Source organism: Scheffersomyces coipomensis (assembly GCF_036884675.1).
Source record: "Scheffersomyces coipomensis strain NRRL Y-17651 chromosome Unknown DFJ63scaffold_6, whole genome shotgun sequence".
NCBI classification, from domain to species: Eukaryota; Fungi; Ascomycota; class Pichiomycetes; order Serinales; family Debaryomycetaceae; genus Scheffersomyces; species Scheffersomyces coipomensis.
Genome location: NW_027042897.1, coordinates 166864 through 189237, shown reverse-complemented (window position 1 = coordinate 189237; position 22374 = coordinate 166864). Strand labels below are relative to the sequence as shown.

Genomic DNA, 22374 nt, shown 5'->3' with positions numbered 1-22374 from the left:
TATAGCAGTGGCATCCAGATATACCACCACTACAGCCAATCAAAACGGTGGTGGCACTGATTCAAATGGTTATATCAGTACCGCGTATAGTGGATATGGATATATGGCTCCAATAGGTTATGGTCATAGAGGAGTTGAAGATATACATCGAATAATAATGTCTCTCAAATCAGGTATAGAATCTGAAGTTAAATGGGCTTTGACTACTTTAACGAGAATATCTTTACAAGGACAATTAAATTTAGAAAGTTCTCCCTTCATTGGATCTGAATTAATTAAATATTTCATTAAACCTTATCAATGGTTTTTAGAAAAGAAATTCGATAAGATTAAACAAGAAAATATCACTTTCAGTATCGATGCATTATTAACATTAAGAAATCTGGTTCAAGATTTATCAAATCAACAATGGTTGGCTCAAGTAAAGACATTCAAGAAAAGTATAGTTGAAGTTTTAAAATTTTTTTATAATTGGTTTTATAATGATAATTTACAATCTTATTCATTAAAGAGATTCGATAATCAATTTAAAGAATCATTCACTTATTTACTTGATTTACTCGAACCTTTATCATGTTATTATATCGATAATACTAAACATGATCCCTTATTTTTATTATTATTATCAATCTTATCATCAACTAATGATAAAGCCGTCCTTATTAGTGGATTGAAAAGTTTATCTCATTTATTAATCATTCGTGATTTGAATTATAAACCAGATGATGAAGAAGATGATGATTCAAATCCTAAACATGATGATGATGATGTTCATCATATTGATGAAGAAGAAGAAACAAAAAATGAAGATATAATTCCAAATAATTGTATTGATGCTATAACTCCTTCTCAATTGGAGAATTTAGTTAATAAATTATTAATTAATGATGCTGAAATAACTTTTGCTATTTTAGATTTCATTAAAGCTTATTTAAATTCAGAAGCTTTACATCCTGATTATCCTACTTCCATTAAAGATTCTCAACTTCATAGATTAAGAAAATTATTACAAATCCATACTACAAAATCAAATTATCATACTTTGGTTAAACAATTACCATCATTAATTGTTTATAATTTACCATTGAATGATCCCAAGAATATAAAACCTATAAATCAATTGAATTTAACAAAAAGATCTCAATTTTCAGGTATTCCAACTACTTTACCCGAACTTACTCCTGATTTATATAGTATCATAGTGAGATTCCCCGAACCTTTAAGAGCCACATCATGGTTACGTTGTTGTTATGAACCATTTGCAGGAGGAATTATCAATTCAAATTCAACTACCCCAAATGATCCTGCTACAAATCAAGTTATACCAGGTGAAGTTACTCAAATTTCATTATGGAAAGCTTATGAAAATCAATTTGAAGAAATTTGGGATACTTCAAATGATAGAGTTCTTAATCCTGAATATAAACCATTATTACCTGCTGTTGATTTTATTAAGAATGTATCTCGTGCATTTCCAAATTCAGAAGCTATGGTAGTTAATTTAGAAAGTAATGGGGGTGATACACCAGAACTTCAACAACAACAACAACCGAAAAAGAAATTCATCATTAAAGGTATTCAACCTCGTCAATTTGCTGTTAGTATTGAAGTGGGTAATTATGAAGCTTTAAAACCTCCACCTATACGATCAACCAATCCTGAAGAAAATTATAAATTACCAATTGGACATATTGATATTGATAAATTCAATCATTCATTAGATACCATCACCGATACCATCATTTCTGAAGGATCAAGAATCACCAAAACCATGGATATCATAAATCCCATCAATATCATCAGTAATGAACTTTTAGAATATATCATTACTGAAATTCTTATCAATCAAGATAATAATCATCATAGTTCAGATGAAGAGAATATTTTCCGATTATATAATAATCATTGGTTACCTGATTTAGTATATGCCAATCCTTCATTAGTTGAAAGTGGACTTATTAATAGTAAATGGTTGAAATATTTCTTCTAATTATAAGTATATAAAGTATAGAAATGTAAATTGTATTATATTATATTATTATATGCAGTATTGCGATATCGTATGTCGTGGTTGTTCTACGTGAAATGTCGCGTTTTCTTTTATTGTATGATTTTTCTGAGTAACATTCATGGGCTTTGAGAGATGAATCTAACTGTTTATAATTACTATAACTTTAAGAACTATATATAAAGATAATGTCATCATCAGGGAAACTTCCACTTGGTGTGCGTGTTACTGATGTCATTCATCGTGTTACCGTGTTAGGATTGGTTGGTATTGTTGTGGTTGGAATGGGATCAATTACTTTCAATGTATGGTCTAATTCAGATTATGCTCCATGGAATAAAGAAAAGTTAAAATTCGTTAAAGAAGAGTATCATGAAGCTCGTCTGGAAGGTAAAGATGATAAGTAATCAATAATCTACATCAGAGATTGGTCTCCTTAAAATCAGTGTACATAGTTGAAACATATTTGTTTCTTATTTTATTAAAAATATTAACCTTAAATATACATTATTATTATTATACAGTTTAAACCTTTACCCTTTTCGAGGAATCATTATCACTCGTATTATCATCATCGTCAATCACTTCATCTTGTAATTTTCTTTTAAGCGGCAGTAATTTTGTCTTTGATTTCTTCTTTTGCTTTATAGCTTTTGAATGAGTTAAACCAAGAACATCACCAAGATATTTATAATTAGATTCATTAAATTCATCATTGTCAGTATTTTTCAAAGGATTTATAATCACGATATCATAATTAAATTGAAATTCCTTTTCACAAACAGGACATAAACTTGGGAATGGTACTTCAGTATGAGTAAAACTTGATGATACTTCTTCCAATACTTTATATGATAACACACATCCACATGGTCGAAGATAAGCATAGGAGGCTTTGAAAGATTGCAGTTCCTTGGTGACAGGACATTGGATATGATATGTATCTGATTCATCATCTTTTATCCATTTGATATTGACTTCAATTAAATCCTTTAATGATTTAATATGAGCATATGCTGGTTTTAAACTTGATTTATCAAATTTTTGTTTAATGATATATTCCAAGATTTTCTCTTTGATATATAACCTTCCTTTATAATCTCCCACAATAGGAACAAGACCATTTAATGAATATAATGGTAATGATGATATAGCGCAAGTGGTTAATAAAGTTGATTCAATATCATCAGCGCCTTGTTGGGATTTTGAATCTGAACCATTAAATTGGGAATGTAATGATAAGATATCTTGTCTCTTGGCTATAGTCCCCCCGTCGTTCCCCATGATATGATGTGGTATGAATATATGATCTATAGTTTGTAAGTTAAGATCAATTGCAAAACTTTAAAATTAATCTCAGAGATAAAAAAAAATGTGTGTGTGAAGAAGTATCTACAAATGTGAACAGAAAAAATTTAAAGTGTGTTGAAACTTTTAAGGAAACTGCAACTAACGATAACCAACTTAACTTTACATACCATCATCATTATACCAACTATACTATGTCAACACCATCTAATAAAGTTGATTTGGGTTCACTTTCACCTCAACAATTGGTGGAATTCAGAAAATCAATTGATCAAGAGATAAATCATTTCACTCAATCGTTACAAGCTTTACAAACTGCTCAATCTAAATTAAAAGATTGTGTTACAAGTGTTGATAATTTAGAAAAATCAAAGAGTGAAGATTTATTAGTCCCTTTAACTAGTTCATTATATTTACCTGGTAAAACCATTAAAAAGAATGAATATTTAGTGGATATAGGGACAGGTTATTTTGTTGAAAAACTGGCTAAAGATGCAAAACAAGTGTATGATTTTAAAATAAAGAGATTAGATGAAGATGCTAAAAAGTTAAAGGATATATTAGTACAAAAGAATGAAATTTTAAATACCGTTAATTTAGTATTAAGAAAGAAAATGATTGAAATTGAAAGTCAACAACAAGGTCAACCTCCTCAAAAGGTTTAATGATGTATTAGAATATATATATAGATTATCACTCTTCTAATGGTTCATAAATCTTATTGTAAATAAATGGTTCCAGGAATATATTTCTCATATTTCGTACTTTTGTAGCTCCCATTCCAGATACATTTGTAATATTATCATTCATACAAGTATTACTAACGATATTCTTAATTGATTCATAATTAGCTAAAAGATTAGATACGTCTGTTTTATTAACGGACCGTATACCAGTTAACGCTTCCACTACACATGATTTATAATCTGAACCTCTTATCCCTTGTATACCTTGTTTGGTCTTGGCAGGAGCATTATCCAATTGTTTTGAAAATGCTACATAATTCCCGGCTTCTTCAAATGTCCACGCTAATACCATAGTTAAATCATGCTTTATACAAAAATCAGATAAATTTCGAATTTGTTCTTGAGGTGCTTCAATATCAACCACAATTAATACCATTCTTAAAGCTCGATCATTACGCGTATTGACACTTGATGAACCACGATTCATCTTTTTAAGTCTCAGCCAAAGATATTCTGGTTTAAGTTTATGATATTTTAATGATAAAAATAAAATTTGGAAAGTTGAATTGATAAAATAATCACAAAGAACATCTTTATTAAACTCATATCCGATTGATTTAAGTAAGGATTCACTCAATAATGGATTTCCTTTTTGCGATGGATGGACGAGGACTTTGGCAGTCTTGGCAATGTTTTGAACTGTTCTTGAACTTCTAACTGTAGATGGTCCTGGAGTTGATGATGGAGAAGGTGAGTCTGTATTTGCTGGAATTGGATTTCCTGTGATTGTACTTAAAGTGGATCTCACCGTAGTGGTTGGTGGGATATTAGATTCTATAGTACTGGGTCGACTGATCGTAGTCGTACTTGTTGATGCAGTTGTGGATGTAGTTGTTATTGGTGGTTTCGATATAGCAGACGTGTGTTCCCTTTGAGGTATTGATTCTTGTTCATGATCATCTGCTACCACCCCAAATTGTTCACGCATACGTTGAACCCCAGCTAAGATACTAGCAAATGAAGTGGAATCCACTTGATCATCCTTTTTATTTGTATTATCACTCATATTGTATGAATACTTATAGAGCTTACTGGGATCATATATGGATAAATATAAATCTATATTTTTTTGAGGCTGTAGATAGTCGCGATTTATTTGTTCTTAAAATTGCAAAATCATTTTGGTTCCTCCTACATAAAATTGACTAATACAATAATTATTTGTACAGTTTGATTAAATAATAGATATCCTATTAGTCATAATACTATTTGTTTTAATCAAAAGGAAAGATTTCTATATTTAGATTTGAAATCAGTTTCACTTGTGTGTACACATATTTGTGCCAATTACTCACAAAACAGAACCTATTTCGAAGTCATAATGATAAAACCACGTTAGTTCTATCCCCTATATGACAATTACTCTATAGTAATCCTATAACAATGACTCAATTTATAATCTATACTCGTTAATATAGATCAAATTGTTACAAAACGTGTCCGCAAAAGGACCGGCACCGGCGCACCACACAAAATAATTTAAATTATAAGTATGGGGTAAATACCATCAACCCTTATATATATCAACAATTCATTTTGCAACAATTAAATTAATTACAAGATAAAACAAACAGAATGACTACTTATTCAGACGCATCATTTAACACTCAACATTATGATGATTCAAGACCCAATTATCCCAAGTCGTTCTATCAAGAATTAATGAGATATCATGATTCCGTAATTGAACCATTCAACTATCATACTGAAAAGTATATCCATGACGTTGCTATTGATACTGGTTGTGGATCAGGGTTTGTCGCTTATGAATTATGTAATCATTTTAAAAAGGTATATGGTATAGACCCATCTCAGGCGATGATTAAACAATGTAATGAGAAGAAACCTTCTTCTGACCAAATTCAATTTGAAATTGGATATGCTGAAGCGTATCCTGGGATTATCGCTCCAAATTCAATTGATTTGATCACGGGGGCGGAATGTTGTCATTGGGTTGATCATCCCAAATTCTTTAAAGAATCAGCTAGAGTACTTAAAAAAGGGGGCACTTTGGCATATTGGTTTTATAAAGATCCGGTGTTTGTAGGGTTTCCAAAAGCCAATGAGATATATACTAATTATACTTATAATTCGTCCTTAGAATTAAACCCTGAGGATAAATTTGAAAGATATATGGGTCCATATTATCAACAGCCAGGTCATGATTATCTTCGAACTTTATTAAAGGAGATTGAAGTTCCTCAAGATTTATTTACTGATGTTTTAAGACATGAATATATTATTGAACGAGATGGATACCCCACAGATTTCAAAAAAGGAGGAGATGATTACACTCCATTATTCATACATAAACGAATTACATTAAAATGGTTTTTAAATTATGTCAAGAGTTGGAGTGCATATCATAGTTGGATGAAAGATCATGGTGATAAATATAATATTGCGGAACGATTTGTTGATGAATTGAAATTAGAATTAGGATGGACTGATGATACTGAATTAGATGTGGTTTGGGATACAGTTTATACATTTGCTAGAAAGAGATAAAAACCTAAATTAAATTAGAAAGAAGTAAATAAATAAATAAAGAAATATAAATATAAATATATAATTGAAGAAGTAAAAGATAAACAAAAACCGTGTATAAATAATCTCAATATAAAAAAGTTTAGACCTTTTCAAGGACCTTAACATCAGTCAATGATATCTTTTCACCAATTGGTTCTGAACTAACTTCATCATTTGGATCAATTCCTTCCAAATATTCACCTTCCACATCGACAGTCTTACAAGGACCATGATAGAATTTATGAGCATAGAAATAATAATAAATGTATGACAAAATCCACACACTTGGAGTGATCACACATGTATAATTCATAGTATCTTTAGTAACACCAATAGATGCGGGGAACATCACCATTATAAATGAATATGCACAGAAACTGGATGAAATCCAACCAATTAATGGAGAAAAGAATGGACCTAAATAAAACTTACCTGGTTTAAACTTACTTTTTCCAACTGTTAATCTAAGGAAAGTTGGAGTTGTCCAAGCCACGTAATTACCAGCAATATATAAGGTGAAAAGAGCATTAGCAGCAACAGGACCAGCAAGTGATAATAAACCAATGAAAATAGTCATAAACCCACCAAAATAAACAGCATTGATAGGAACGGATAATTTATAATTAACTTTTTTAATCCAAGTTGAGAATGGTAAACCATTATCTCTGGCAAATGCCCAAATTTGTCTTGAAATAGCAGTAAGAATAGATGCACCCATTAAAAATTGAGCTAAGGCAATAAGAGCCATAAATGCCATTGCCCACTGCTTTCCTAAAACATCAAAAATGATTTGAGCCATTGGGAAACCAAATTTTGATCCTAAAAGATGACCTTGAATATCATCAGTTTGAATACAGAAAAATGTCACCATTAAAACACCCGTACCTAAAACACCACATGCAGCAATTGAACCTAAAATACCAATTGGGATAGCACGTTCGGCATCTCTAACTTCTTCAGACATATGAATGACAGAATCAAAAGCACCAATGGTCCAGATAGCAGGTAACCAAGATGCTGAAACTTGAGTCCAACCCATTGGCCAATCTGAAAGATTATCAAATTCACCGAAAACATAGGATGCAGGTTTGTAATGACCTCTGGCACCAATTGGTAAGGCGATAATGTATAAGGTAATGACGAATAAATTGACCACGATGGAAGCAGTTTGTAATTGAGCACAATTCCTAGATGAGAAACAAGTAATGGCAATATGAGCTAATACACAACCCACGAAAATACCATAAGTCTTTGCTGGAGTGATATCAAAATCACCATCTTTGGAAATAACGACAATCGATAAGATTTCTTCAGCAAATCCATAATTAACTGAACATAACACCCCAATCAAAGCAATGGAATTAGTATTACCGATAAGATATGAAATTAAAGTCTTCATTTTTGGTGGAGCGTAAAAATTGGTCCAATAATATAAACCACCAGAAGTTGGGATACTCGAACCATTTTCAGCCATTGAAATACCAATAGTAAAGATAAAGATGGAAGATATAATCCAACCCCAAAAACAACCAGCAGGACCAGCAATAAGACCTTGAGCCAACATAGAAGCAATAGAAGGTAAAAGACCCATAATAGAAAAGGCAACTCCAAAACATTGTAAAGTACTGAAATGACGTTTTAATTCTGGTTTATAACCAATTTGAGCTAATAACTCTTCATCACTATTGGAGAAAATAGCAGCGATATTTGGTTCTTCAACATTTTGATTATTGTTGTAGAATTTCTTATTTGAAACCACTTGTTCAAGGATTTGTTCTCTAGAGAGAACAGTTTGTAAGTTTGACATGCTTGATGAGTGGGTATGAACAATTTAAAAAAAAACATTAGAAATTGGGGATAAATAGATGTATTTATATTCAATTAAAACGCAAAGTAATTAACGGTTATCAGTAATTAAAGAGAGATAATAGATCAATTTAGCGTATTTAAAAGATAGAGTTACATATTTAATAATTATAGATAGAAAGAGGGAAGGAAGGAGGGGGGAGGAAAGGACTATTTTAGTCGATATTAACCAGAGATTAATCTAAGGATATTTCACAAGACGTACGAACGTACATACATAAGTACTTATCAATTTTTAATTATGTTGATCTGAGGTATTATATTTAGATGCCGGGCGCCCACGCTAGCTAACAAAAATTAAGCACACTAACGGGATTGTGCCTTAAAACGATGTTGATGAGTAGAATGAAATTTTAAATTAAAGATGCAAAAATTTGACGTATTTTTGTTCCCTTTTCTGAGATAAGGAAAATTTTTTTTTCTTTTTTTTTTTTTTATTTTTTTTTTATTTTTTGGTCCTGCAATTCTAAAAAAGAAATTTAAATATTTTTTGTGGTGTTTCTATTTTATACCACCAGCTTAACCCAATCAAGTTTTGCTAATACCATAAGAGGCTCAGATCCATATTGTACTCACTCATATGATTTACTTACTTACTTACTTACTTCGTTATCTTTAACCTAATTAGGTAAAGATATCTACAATTCATAATTAAGCTTAACATTTGTAGTGTTCTTCTTCTTCATTTAAGTTAAGCCTTAGCTTGGGTAATCTCACTCTTGGTATGAGCTAATAATATCATTGGTTAAGATACCATCTAATTGATCTATTGAAGTGCATAATCATAATGATCATTAGTTTGATCTTCCGTTAATTCTTCCAAAATGGCTATCTATCTATCTACCTTAAATTCTGTAAATGGATAAAATATTACTTATTAGTAATATCCATCAAGTCGTTAAATATTTTCTCTTTATATATATGCTATAGTTTCTATGGTATTTTAACTTGAAATATATATATAATATAGATCATAATGACAGAGGACGTGTCCGCAGAAGGACCGGTGTCGGTGCTCTAAAATATGGGTAATCTCAACTCTTATCTCAATTCATTTTGCAACAATTAAATTCATGACTACTTATTCAGGCGCTTAATTCCATATGTAACCGTTATGGATCCCTGGTTATGTTTAAATAATGTAAGGAGATGTGACTTTCTAGTTATCAAATTTGTTTATGCTGTAACTTATCCTTCTAATATCTCCCCCCAATTCAATTGATTTAAATACGAGGAAAGAATGGTGTCATAACCATCGTACATTCTTTACAGAATCTGCTAGTGATGGATACCTCACATATTTCAATTAATGAGGTGACGACTACCCACCATTGTTCATTCATAAGAGAATCACATTAAAATGATTTGAAGTGAATATCATACTTCGATGAAGGTTCATGGTGATAAATATAATAACGCTGAGACATTTGTTGATGAATTAAAATCAGAATTAGATTAGACTGGTGAAATTAAATCAGATATGGTTTGGGTTTATACATTTCCTGGAAAGAAGTGAATTAAACGAATGGACTTAAATTAAATTAGAAAGAAATAAACTAAGAAAGAAAGTGTGAATATAATTCAAGAATTGAAGAAGTAAAAATGAAAGAAAAACCCTGTATATCTATCTAGTCTAGTTTTAAACCTTTTCATGAACTTTAACATCAGTCAATGAAGTCTTTTCACCAGTTGGTTCAGAACTAGCACCATCATTTGGATCAACACCTTCTAAATATTCCCCGGTACTATCCACATCAACAGTTTTACATGGACCATGATAAATCTTATGGGCATAAACATAATAATAAATTAAGGAAAAGATCCACACACTTGGAGTAATCACACATGTATAATTCATCGTATCTTTATCAACTCCAATAGAAGCTGGGAACATCACCATAATAAAAGTATATGCACAGAAAGTGGTTGAAATCCATCCAATCAATGGCGAAAAGAATGGACCTAAATAAAATTTACCTGGTTTAAATTTATGTCTTCCAAATGTTAATCTAAGGAAAGTTGGTGTTGACCAAGCGACATAATTACCAGCAATATATAAGGTGAAAAGAGCATTGGCAGCCACAGGTCCAATAAGAACTAATAAACCAATGATAATAGCCATAATACCACCAAACCAAACGGCATTGATAGGAACGGATAATTTATGATTGACTTTTTTAATCCAAGATGAGAATGGTAAACCATTATCTCTGGCAAAAGCCCAAATTTGTCTTGAAATAGCGGTAAGAATAGATGCACCCATTAAAAATTGGGCAAATGCAATAAGGACCATAAATGCCATGGCCCATTTTTTACCTAACACATCATAAATAATTTGTGCCATGGGGAAACCAAATTTTGATCCTAAGAGATGACCTTCAATATCATCAGTTTGAATACAGAAAAAGGTAATGATTAAAATGATGGTACCTAAAATACCACAAGCTGAAATAGAACCTAAGATCCCGATTGGAATGGTACGTTCTGCATCTTTAACTTCTTCAGACATATGAATGACGGAATCAAAAGCTCCAATGGTCCAGATAGCAGGTAACCAAGCGGCAGAAAGTTGAGTCCAACCCATTGGCCAATCAGAAAGATTATCAAATTCTCCAAACACATAAGAAGCTGGTTTGAAATGACCTCTGGCACCAATTGGCATAGCAATGACGAATAAAACAATCACGAATAAATTGACAACGATGGATGTGGTTTGCAAATGAGCACAATTCTTAGATGAGAAACAAGTAATGGCAATATGAGCTAATACACAACCCACGAAAATACCATAAGTCTTTGCTGGAGTGATATCAAAATCACCATCTTTGGAAATAACGACAATCGATAAGATTTCTTGAGCAAATCCATAATCAACCGAACATAAAGCTCCAATCAAAGCAATGGAATTAGTATTACCAATAAGATAAGAGATTAAAGTCTTCATTTTTGGAGGAGCATAATAATTTGTCCAATAATATAAACCACCAGAAGTTGGGATACTTGAACCATTTTCAGACATGGAAATACCAATGGTGAAAATCAATATTGATGAAATAACCCAACCCCAAAGACAACCAGCAGGACCAGCGATAATACCTTGGGCTAAGATGGAAGCAATAGAAGGTAAAAGACCCATAATAGAAAAGGCAACTCCAAAACATTGTAAAGTACTGAAATGACGTTTTAATTCTGGTTTATAACCAATTTGAGCTAATAACTCTTCATCACTATTGGAGAAGATGGCAGCGATATGAGGTTCTTCAACATTTTGATTATTGTTGTAGAATTTCTTATTTGAAACCACTTGTTCAAGGATTTGTTCTCTAGAGAGAACCGTTTGTAATTTGGACATTGGGATGAATAAGTTGAAAAAAAGTCAAGAATAACTTATCTGGGATGAATATTTCAAGATGTATTTATATCAAAATTAATGCAATGTAATTAACGGTCGTTTGTAAGTAAAGAAAGAGATATGGCATTGTTATCAGAATTGAATTTAAAGTTTTTTAAAGGATAGATTTACATAGTTAAGAATTATATGGGGGAGAGGGAGTTTAGATTAAATTTCTATTTTAGTCGATATTAACCGCAGATTTCTGATAGGATATTTCCCAACCTGAAAAATAATTCAAATTATATTGATCCGATGTCTTAGTTACACACTTATAATAAGTTACAAATTCAAGGCAACTAGAAGGATTGTGCCTGGTGAATGGGAATTTAAAGATGCAAATTGATAGTAACTTTCTGATAAGGAATTATTTTTTTGTATGCGGTGCGCTCTCGCAATTTATTTAAAAGCAATTAAATTATTTTTGTCTGTCTGATTTTATTTGTTTAGTTTTGTCTGATTTATTTGATTTAGCGCGTTATCGATTGCTTAATTGGGCAATGATAAGAGTACAACCCATTAGTATGGTACAAGTTACCTTAACATTACTTTGATTATTTACTAAGAAATGATAATTAAAGCTAACATATCAATATCTATACAATATGTTAATATGTCTTGATAATCTGATAAACATGGATTAATTCAAACTTTAATTGCGGTTATTTTATTAATAGCTTGGTAATAGATCTTACTCTTCAATTTCTACTTCATCTCATAAAGGAAATTAAGTCCTAAATAATCAGATAGACTCATAATCTCATTGGTTAAGATATAGATTGATTGATCTATATAATAATAATCAGTAATAGTATATGATTAATCATAGTAATTATAATGGTTTATATGATATATTACCTAATTTGGAATGTATCCGCTAAAGTTTAAGTTTGCGCTTCTTTAACTGTATTTTTCCAGGTTTGACAGACTTTGTCTTTAGGGTCGTTGCCCTCACTGGTGATATTCCCACGTGATGTGTATTTTGGTCCTTTTTTTTTTTACAGTTTAATTTTTTTTTTTCTTCAGCGTGAGACGATGGAGGGGGAAGACGAAGACCAAAGTGAAAAAAAATATATATAACAGATTTTCTTTCTATATAATTTTTCATTTTATTTCTTCTTGTTAATCAACTATCATTCAAAATGGCTACGTATGTACCATATACCTTTTATAATACAATCATCATTTAATAAACACTTACTAGCAATGACTTCCATTTGATCTTTGGCTCTTCTCGAGTTTGAAAGGTTTAATTTGGGGTCTTGTTGGGTGTTGATTTTAAAGGTGAGATGTTTGAATATACCATGAATAGAATGGAATCAAATCCTTCTATCAAACTTTCTTAGTTTCGACTAAGGTTTGAATGTTATTACAAGTTTTACTCGTCATTCCATTCTTTTATATAAATACTATTAGTAGTATTTATCTCTCATATTCGTATGAGGTTTTGTCAATTGTCAACCTTGGATTTTGAAGTATCTACATTACTTTACTTTTGTTGACTTTGATTAAATACTTGATTACCATGCCAAGGGAAAGTCAGATTGTCTTGCAGCTGAATAATTTATATTCATTTATCTTTCGTTTAAATTTACGCCAATGCCTGATATATCTGTTTTCTTCTGTGCACTATATTTTAAGACCACTAATATCTATTGGTGGGTAATGTGAAGTGGGAATGAATGTGGCTATTCAGTTCCTATCCTTCGTTTATATGACTTTTTCCATAGTCTATATGACATTACTTTGTTCTTAATATAAAAAATATATGACCCACAGGGATAACACAATTATCTTGTTAGTAAGAGAAATGTTTTGATATTGATATTTCTACTTGAAAAACTTTATATACTAACTTTTATCATTATAGTACTTTAAAACCAGAAACTTTAGTTAAGAAATCTAAAGCTGATCAAAAGACTGCTGAAGAACGTGCTGCCGCCAAGGTTGCTAGAAAAGCTGTATGTATATAATACTTTTTAACACTTTGTGATATTTGAATTTTTTCTATTTTGAAGATGCAAAACTGTTTTACCAATCGAATTCGACTAGCTTCGGCAATGTTGTCAATCAATTAACCATCTTTCGGGTCTGATTGAAATATGAAAGATGAAATCAAATATCAAAAGAGTGTAAATCTATATTAAAAAATGACCATTTTATACTAACTTTAGACTTATAGGCTAACCAAGAAAAGAGAAAGGTTATCTTTGACAGAGCTGCTGCTTACCAAAAGGAATACACTGATGCTGAAAGATCTATCATTCAAGCTAAAAGAGATGCCAAAGCTGCTGGTTCATACTATGTTGATGCTCAAGAAAAATTAGCTTTCGTTGTCAGAATTAAGGGTATTATGAAAATTCCACCAAAGCCAAGAAAGGTTTTACAATTATTAAGATTAACTCAAATTAATGCTGGTGTTTTCGTTAGATTAACCAAAGCTACTGCTGAATTAATCAAATTAGCTGAACCATACATTGCTTATGGTTACCCATCTTTATCTACCATTAGACATTTAATCTACAAGAGAGGTTACGGTAAGATTAACAAACAAAGAATCCCATTAGTTGATAATGCTATCATTGAAGCTTCTTTAGGTAAATTCAACATTTTATCTGTTGAAGATTTAATCCATGAAATTTACACTGTTGGTCCAAATTTCAAACAAGTTAACAACTTTTTATGGCCATTCAAATTATCTAATCCAAACGGTGGTTTCAGAACTAGAAAATTCGAACATTTCATCCAAGGTGGTGACACCGGTAATAGAGAAGAATTCATTAACGCTTTAGTTAAACAAATGAACTAAGTTCATTAAGTGTTAACTTTATCGTTTTTGTCTTTGTATTTATTACCCTTATTTTCATCTTTTGAAATTAGTTTTTTTATATTTCTTTTCTAATTTTAATAGGTCTTTTTATCAAAGGATTTGTTTAACTAAAAGAATATTTCTTGTATATTATTATTATAATAAATATCTTTATTAATAAAATTCTTTTTTATATCTTTACTATTTATTATTAGCATTTTATTTAATCTTGTATAATTTTTTAATGAATCGGTTTATCTTTAAAATCATCATCATCATTTGTATTCCCTATATTCATTGCCATAGATAATCTTCAAGATTATAAACTAAGTACTCTAACCATTCAATCTCTTTCCACCATTCAAACGTTGAAGTTAAACTGAATACACTATCTCCATAATCATCATAAACGTAAGCTGATGGATTAACCCTGGTAGTAAAGATCCATAATGTTACATATAATACAAATTGTAATCCATTCAATAATATAATCATGGATAGGATCAACGTAAGGATGTTTATCATGATTAATCCCCAATTCTTATGATCTTGTTTATACTTTAACAAAAAGTAATATTGTTTAATGAATGGTAAGTTCAATAAGAAGGAGTTTATTTGAGGAGATGAAGATGACTTTTGATCTAATTGTAGTTTTTGTTGTAATTGATGGATCAAACTATCTTGTTTAGTTACATTTTTAATCAATTCATCAATCATTGGTTGTTTTAAAGTTTGAGCTTGTTTTAAATCACTTATTTCCTGACGATACTCTTCACATAATAGTTGTAAATCTTTAATACTCCCATCTTTATCTTTAATCCGTTGTAATAATTTACTAACATTGTTTTGATCAGGTCGTTTATGAAGTTGTTGCTCGATATTATTGGTATGTTTATTGATAGTGATGATTTCCTTTTGTAATTCAAGGATTCGACTTTCTTTAGTTCGTATGGTAGCTTCTAAACTTTTATTTTGGAATTGTAATCTTTCAATCTCTTGATTCTTCTTTATTAAATCTGTCGGTATAATAGTTGATGATGGTGGTAATATAGGTGGGGATAATGGTGGTGAATGTAATTGTCTTGAATCAGGTATAGTGGTAGTTCTACTAAACCAACTTTTACTTGGTTCAGTTGATTCTTTCTCCAGTCGTTTAAATGGAAAGGGTAGATAACTAGAAGTATTCTTATGAGATGATGATGATGATACATTAAGACTTAATCTTAAATCAGATAATGATATTTGAAATCTTGTTTGAAGAAACTGATCAAATCGATTAAACTTAACCAATTTCAAGATAAACTCCTGGACATTTCGTTTATACAATTTCATCATAGGAGTAGCTTCGATCATCTTTCGTAGTATCTTTGATTCATCTTCATTCAATAATTGTTTGATCAGAAGGATATTTTCAATTTCACTTATGACACCAAGTAATTGAGTTATATAGATGTATTCATTGGATGTGGTTGAACTTGTTGTTGTTGTGGTGGTGGTGGACTTGCCCACTCTATTCCAACATTGATTTATCAACTCATCAATGGGATCCATCGATGATGTTGAACTCATTGAACCTCTTGAATGGTTTGGTTGCAATTGAATTATCAATTTCTGTTTTGTTGTAAATTTTAAAATGGTAAACAAAAAAATACAAAAATTTAAAAATGCGCGTCTTTTAAAATACAAATACAATTTATATTAATTATGCTATTTAATGGGTGTTATACAATTGGGTCATCATCTATAATGATGATGATGATGATGATGATACTTCTGTAGTAGTGGGTTCTACTATGACATTGTCCTTGTCTGTCTTATCTCCTGGTTGAGATGTTGTTGATGATATAATGTCTTCTTTTATGGTTCCATTCTGTTGAATATGAGTTGAACTACTTGATTCATGTCCATTCAATGGTTTATTCTCTTCTGTGTCTTGTTCTATTATAACTGGTTCTGGTACTTTGACCTCTTCTACAGTGTTGCTGGTTTCAACTTTTCCAGTTGTGGTTTCATCAACAGGGTTGATCTCCTTTATCTCTTGTTCTACCTTGACTTCATCTTCCTTAACAGGTTTAACTGCTTCAGTTTGTAATGGAATCACCTTAGAAACTTCATCTAATGTAGGTTCCTCAACGGCTTCTACGTCCACCTCTTGATTCTCAACTAATTCTTCAGCTTCTGATTCTTTGATGACTTCTTCATTTGGTTGTTTGACAACTGTTGATGGTTCAACATTAGAAACTTCTGGAACTGATTCTTCAATAGGAGCAGTAATTGGCTCAGCAGGAGCTTTTGCTACTTCTGTTTCCACTTTTACCACTGGTTCAACGTCCAATGGAGATTGCTCGATTTGAGGAGGTTCGGGTGTAGCAATATCTGGACTAATAAGATCAACAACCTTTGGTTCTTGGCTTGAGATTATTTGTTCTATAAATGCAGGTGCTTCAGAAGCTGATGCTTCTACTATCGGCTCTACCTTAACTTCTTCAACTTTCTCAGTTGGCAAGTCATCGACAACCTCTATCTTAACTTCATTTACCTTTTGAGTAGCTAACCATGCATTATACTGTCCCTCCTTCACCCTTACCAATTTCAAGACATCCACAAATAACTCATTTAAAAAGACTCCACTTCCATAAATCTTTCTTAAAAAGTATTTTAACTTATCTATCTTTTTAGGAAGTGGAACTTCATTATCAACATTATTCAATTCAATCATTTTATTTCGAATCGAGTGTTGATACTTCTGAATCGTTTCATTGATTTCATTCACTACTCTGGATTCATTACCAGGATAAACCTTCAAGGTATCCAATAAATTCTTCAACTCTAAACATCTTGATAAAGTGAATTGTTTACTCACATAGACATCTTCTCCATCATTCGATTCAATCAATTTACAAAGTGGGCATAAATAATTATCATCATCAGCATTATTAACTTGTTCTCCCACACACAGAATATGATACCATTCATTACATTTATCACATTCAATCATAGTTCCGTATTCATATTCACGACATAAACAATAAAATTTGACCCCCGGATCATTTTCATTATCATCATCGGCATTGGAGAACTTAGCATTGAATGATGAAGAATTTTCATAAATGTCATCTTCTGATAAAGCGAATTCTGATTTATAAAGGATTTGATAAAGTTTTTCGACTAATTTCGTATTCATAGTTAATCTTGAATTCAAATGATCTAAATCAACATCTTTACTTAAAGTAGTTATGATTTTAACTTGATCGATTTCTAACCATAATTGATTAATGAATTCTTCGGTCTTATTGATTTCATTAGTTAAGATGATTTCATTGAATTTTAATCCACTTTCATTAATTGAATTGTGAATTTGTTTAGCATCAGCATACGTTAATCTTTCGTCAGGATTATGTTTAAATTGATTGAATTGAGCTATCAATTTAGCATTGAATTGTAATTTTGAAAGTTCAATATAATTAGTCATAGTTATAAATAATTTTTCCGTTCTAAATCTTTCTGCTATAGTAGTTAATTTCTCCATATTATAATTCTCCACATAATCAATTGTAGTTAAGAATTCTCCACAATCAAGATCAAATTCTTCACTATTATTAACAATCAATTCGATATCCTTTATCATATCAAGATCTTCTTTAGATAAGATTGATAATCCTTTATTAAAGAATTCTTGAAGTTTATCAAACGTGAATACTTCTTTCTTATCTGCCAAGGGATCAGCTCCCTTTTGAATCAAATTATAAACTTTAATCCAATTTAATCGATCTCTAATTCGAGTGATGAAAGTTAAAGATGGGATTTCAAGACCAAAACTTTCACCGAGATTAATTAAATCATCAAATTCTTGAATTGGCTTATTCTTTTTTGAAAGTAAGGTTCGACATGCTTTATCGAAATTTTCAATTTCATTTTTAAATTCTAAAACTTGATCAATTTCTGTACATGAGAAATTCAAATTAGGGATTTTATCTACTAATTTGAATAAATCTTTTAAATCAGATGATTGACGATATTCATTCCCATTTCTAATTCGTTGTTGATGTTTTATGGATAATAAATGTTGACACTCTTCAATGAATTCATTTGATTTATTAATGAAATAACGAAGATTGATAATATAACTTTTGAATAAATCAAATTCATCATCTGGTTTAATTGACTCCTCAGTACTGTTTAAAGTCGTGGTTGATTCAATGGCAGATAAGATTCTTTCACCTTCACTTAATAATGTACGATATGATTTCAACGATACATCTGAATTCTCTTGCATTAATTCAATATATTTCTTCATCCAACTTTGATAATCAATCGAATAATTACTTAATAATTTAGCTAAATTTCTTAATTTATCATCGGAATAAAACAAATGTAATTCGAAATTATATAATTTTGGATCCAATTTATTCATCTCTTGATATTGTAAAAAGCTTGCCATGGACATAATGAATGATTGTTTGGTTTTAATTTCAATCACAATCACTTTTGAAGGGAATACATTCAGTAAATCATCATCTGCTATCATATCTGTCTCCAGGAATTGTTTCTCATCGATAGAAACTTCTTTGATTTTTAATTTCCGAATCTTATTCCGTAATTCTAATTCATTCTCAAGTAATTCATCATACATAGGACGAATCTTATTATAAATTTCCGAACTGAATCCAATATTTTGCCCTGAATCATAAATTTGAATTAAATTAATTAATAATTTAAATGTCAGGAAATTAGGTATGATACTTTGATTTGATAACCATGTTTCGGCTTCCAAGGCATAATCTAACCAATCCTTAGTAGCGAAATTCACTTCTTCGCTTAAATTGAATCCATAAGATACACAAGCAGAATAAGTCTTGGGAAGTTTCATAATGAATTCACCTGGTTTTTGTAATGTAGTAGTGAATTTGATTCCTCGTTCTGAAAGTAATTGAGGAGTGATAAAGAATTCTTGATTTAATTTTAAAGGATGATTATTATTCGTCTTTAAATCAATTAAAGATTGGAAATGTTTATTTATATGAGAAGATCTTGAATCTGAAATGGGATTAATCATATTTTCCAATGATATGATTAAATTATCATAATCGACAAAAGGATGATCCACAAAATATTGTTTTAATTGATCAACTTGCCAATTCACATTATTATTAATATTCAATCTCGTAGTTTCAGCATCATTTATATCTTTCACTAATTGTTCAAATTTAGTGAAATCCAGTTCCGGAATGAAATACCATCGTTTAACCGCTCCAAAGAATTGATAATTGATTAAATTGGTGAAATGATCTTCACATGTCCAATTATTTAAACTGAACGTCATGCCAATATTTAATCTTGAGTTGACTAATTCTTTATTATTAAGATCGGAATCAGTGAACGATCCAAATAATGAATTGGGTAAAATGGGTAAATTATGTAAATTCCAAGGAAATAAAGCGGATGAGATGATATTTGAAATATATTCTGGTGAATTGAAATATGCTGCATCATTTACATTTGTCATTTGATTGATTGGATTATTGATATTACTAGAATTTCCATTATTACTTTCATTCCTGCCAATAACGGCATTCATGGCGGCATTCGTCGCTTTAGTAGTAGAATTCATAATGGTTAAATTATGAAGACTACTTTTATATTTGGCCACATCATCACCTAATTGAACGAAGGCAGATCCATTAATATAATTTGGAATATCGATCCCACATTCCAATTCTAATCCATCATCCATACCTAATGAATCAAATTTAGTTTGATTATTGATGAATTTAAGGAATAAATCTTCTAATTGAGAAATATCAATTGATTTCCGATCATTATCATGGGCGTATCCATTGTTATTATTATTACAATTTGAATAATCATTGTGACGATGATTATGATGGGGATGACTTGAGGATCCATTCTTGAATATATCAGGATGATTCTCAATGATGAATTCTTGGAATTTAAGATCCTTTTCCATGAATTGTCGTAATGTATAGAATGATGAGTTTATATTTGATTTCATACGGGATTTATCTTCTAAATGAGATTGATTATCAATAAGGAATTTCAATGATCGTTTTAATTGAGATTGGGGTAATATCGGAGTTTCAATCTTATCTGCTGATTTCCGATTCTTCTTTGATGTTGAGGTTGAAGTTGTACTCTCTTCTGATTTAATGACAAATGTATTAGGAGGTTTAACTTCTACTAAATGAGGAGAATTTATAATAAACCCTTTAGAACCTTTACTTTTGATTGAACGTTTAAATTCTTTAGCTGAACCTAATATCAACGGAGCAGAACTGCCATTATCCAACTTAACTTTCTTTAAATCAGGCTCACCCTCTATACTCTCATCACCCTCTCTCTTATGTGATTCAAGTTTCATAATCGAACTTTTCATCCTTGAATCTTGAAGATATAATTCAAAGGGATATAAAATCCGTTGATAAGAAGATTTCAAAGAACTACTTAAACTAGTCATGATTTTCCCCTTATATCCTAATTCTCGTCCTATTTGAGCCCATAATTTTTTATTTATAACTTCCAGAAACCCCCCTCGAATCATAACCGATCGGAACAATTTATAGACATCCAAGGGACGTTTATCCACCATAGGTAATTTCAATAAGAATGGAGGGATAGGCTTCCTCTTCGGACTATCGAATGTATTGGCTGTGCTGGTGGGAGTATGGGCTGTTGATGATGAAGATGGATCAGTTTCACTATCATTGATATGAGTTGAAGGAGTCGTAACGATGGAATTTTCTCGTATGGCAGGAGATGGACTATTGAGTAATCGATTTATAGATGATGGTGACATAGCAGTATTAGGGAACTCCTTCTTGATGGCCAAAGGGGTAGTGATTGTGGTTTGCTCTGTGGTGATGGTGCTGGTTTTCGATGGAGGGGGAGTATGATCGTTTTCTGAAGCGTATAAACAATGGAATTCAATTAATTCATGTTGGAATTTCAATCGATTTAATAATTCATTTTGATTAGGATTATTTAATAATTTATTAGTTTCAAACCAAAATAAATCAGAATTAATTTGAATCTTTGATTTAATTAACTTTACATGATCTAATTCGTTTAATTTGATTTTAACTGCTCCGTAGTTCTTTCCTTCATCCGCCACACTTTCAATGAATCGAATGGGATCTTTACTCTGTTGATCATTCAATTCATAATAAGGTATTTCCCGTCCACTTACACTATCTTGTTGTTCGCTTTTTATGGGAGTATGATTGATGGATATTTTGGTGGGGAGATTATAAAAATCCAAAGGGATATTGGCTTTAGTTTTCAGTTGAGGATGATTATAAGGATTATAATTGATTCCGGTAGATTGACCATTGAGCAGGATTGGTTTATTATCCCTCGTGAATTGATATGTTCTTAAATCAGGTAAATTCTTCGTATTAAAGAATCTTGAAGTATGTGGGAATTTTGAAATTTCAGAATCATGGTTTGTACTACCATCTATAGTATTTATAGTGGACATTATGTGATGGGAGAGGAATGGGAGGCGTGGGAGGTATGGATGGATGGATGGATGATATCTTCTATCTTCTATCTTCTTCTCCTGTGCCTCTATAGTTAGTATGGTGTAAACTGATGGTGTAAATTATAAATTCTGTAATTAAATTTTAGATTTGTTACATGATTGATATTCCCATACAAAATTTAAAAATGAGCAGTGAACAGAATTTTTTTAATTTTGTGG

General features: G+C 30.9%; 11 protein-coding genes across 11 annotated transcripts; 5 read left to right on the top strand and 6 right to left on the bottom strand. All coding sequences in view use genetic code 12, as the record gives it.

The window, feature by feature from the left end:
• Nucleotides 1-103: 103 nt before the first annotated feature.
• On the top strand, nt 104-1990 carry DFJ63DRAFT_289294 (uncharacterized protein; the record flags this gene model as incomplete). Its single annotated transcript, XM_064905219.1, has 1 exon — nt 104-1990. One exon carries the CDS (start codon nt 104-106, stop codon nt 1988-1990), a length of 1887 nt encoding a protein of 628 aa, XP_064760281.1.
• A 103-nt stretch (nt 1991-2093) lies between these two features.
• Nucleotides 2094-2474, top strand: DFJ63DRAFT_211316 (uncharacterized protein). The gene has a single exon (XM_064904043.1). It carries the CDS (start codon nt 2197-2199, stop codon nt 2413-2415), a length of 219 nt encoding a protein of 72 aa, XP_064760280.1. The 5' UTR covers nt 2094-2196; the 3' UTR covers nt 2416-2474.
• Nucleotides 2475-2533: 59 nt separating this feature from the next.
• Nucleotides 2534-3292, bottom strand: DFJ63DRAFT_336834 (uncharacterized protein; the record flags this gene model as incomplete). Its single annotated transcript, XM_064908439.1, has 1 exon — nt 2534-3292. One exon carries the CDS (start codon nt 3290-3292, stop codon nt 2534-2536), a length of 759 nt encoding a protein of 252 aa, XP_064760279.1.
• Nucleotides 3293-3401: 109 nt separating this feature from the next.
• GIM5 (Gim5p) lies at nt 3402-3995 on the top strand. Its single transcript, XM_064904038.1, has one exon. It carries the CDS (start codon nt 3511-3513, stop codon nt 3979-3981), a length of 471 nt encoding a protein of 156 aa, XP_064760278.1. The 5' UTR covers nt 3402-3510; the 3' UTR covers nt 3982-3995.
• On the bottom strand, nt 3996-5353 carry RAD10 (Rad10p). Its single transcript, XM_064904039.1, has one exon. The coding sequence runs from the start codon at nt 5066-5068 to the stop codon at nt 4010-4012; it is 1059 nt and encodes a 352-aa protein (XP_064760277.1). The 5' UTR covers nt 5069-5353; the 3' UTR covers nt 3996-4009.
• DFJ63DRAFT_211266 (uncharacterized protein) lies at nt 5354-6631 on the top strand. Its single transcript, XM_064904040.1, has one exon. The coding sequence runs from the start codon at nt 5638-5640 to the stop codon at nt 6568-6570; it is 933 nt and encodes a 310-aa protein (XP_064760276.1). The 5' UTR covers nt 5354-5637; the 3' UTR covers nt 6571-6631.
• A 60-nt stretch (nt 6632-6691) lies between these two features.
• On the bottom strand, nt 6692-8398 carry DFJ63DRAFT_314706 (GABA-specific high-affinity permease; the record flags this gene model as incomplete). Its single annotated transcript, XM_064906408.1, has 1 exon — nt 6692-8398. The coding sequence occupies one exon, from the start codon at nt 8396-8398 to the stop codon at nt 6692-6694; it is 1707 nt and encodes a 568-aa protein (XP_064760275.1).
• A 1698-nt stretch (nt 8399-10096) lies between these two features.
• On the bottom strand, nt 10097-11809 carry UGA4 (Uga4p; the record flags this gene model as incomplete). Its single annotated transcript, XM_064907174.1, has 1 exon — nt 10097-11809. One exon carries the CDS (start codon nt 11807-11809, stop codon nt 10097-10099), a length of 1713 nt encoding a protein of 570 aa, XP_064760274.1.
• A 1097-nt stretch (nt 11810-12906) lies between these two features.
• On the top strand, nt 12907-14804 carry DFJ63DRAFT_211287 (60S ribosomal protein uL30). Its single transcript, XM_064904042.1, has 3 exons — nt 12907-12998; nt 13719-13809; nt 14031-14804. Exons 1-3 carry the CDS (start codon nt 12991-12993, stop codon nt 14655-14657), a joined length of 726 nt encoding a protein of 241 aa, XP_064760273.1. The 5' UTR covers nt 12907-12990; the 3' UTR covers nt 14658-14804.
• Nucleotides 14805-14859: 55 nt separating this feature from the next.
• On the bottom strand, nt 14860-16124 carry DFJ63DRAFT_320332 (uncharacterized protein). Its single transcript, XM_064907173.1, has one exon. The coding sequence runs from the start codon at nt 16008-16010 to the stop codon at nt 14952-14954; it is 1059 nt and encodes a 352-aa protein (XP_064760272.1). The 5' UTR covers nt 16011-16124; the 3' UTR covers nt 14860-14951.
• Nucleotides 16125-16343: 219 nt separating this feature from the next.
• DFJ63DRAFT_320331 (uncharacterized protein) lies at nt 16344-22186 on the bottom strand. Its single transcript, XM_064907172.1, has one exon. It carries the CDS (start codon nt 22150-22152, stop codon nt 16399-16401), a length of 5754 nt encoding a protein of 1917 aa, XP_064760271.1. The 5' UTR covers nt 22153-22186; the 3' UTR covers nt 16344-16398.
• Between the last annotated feature and the right edge of the window lie 188 nt (nt 22187-22374).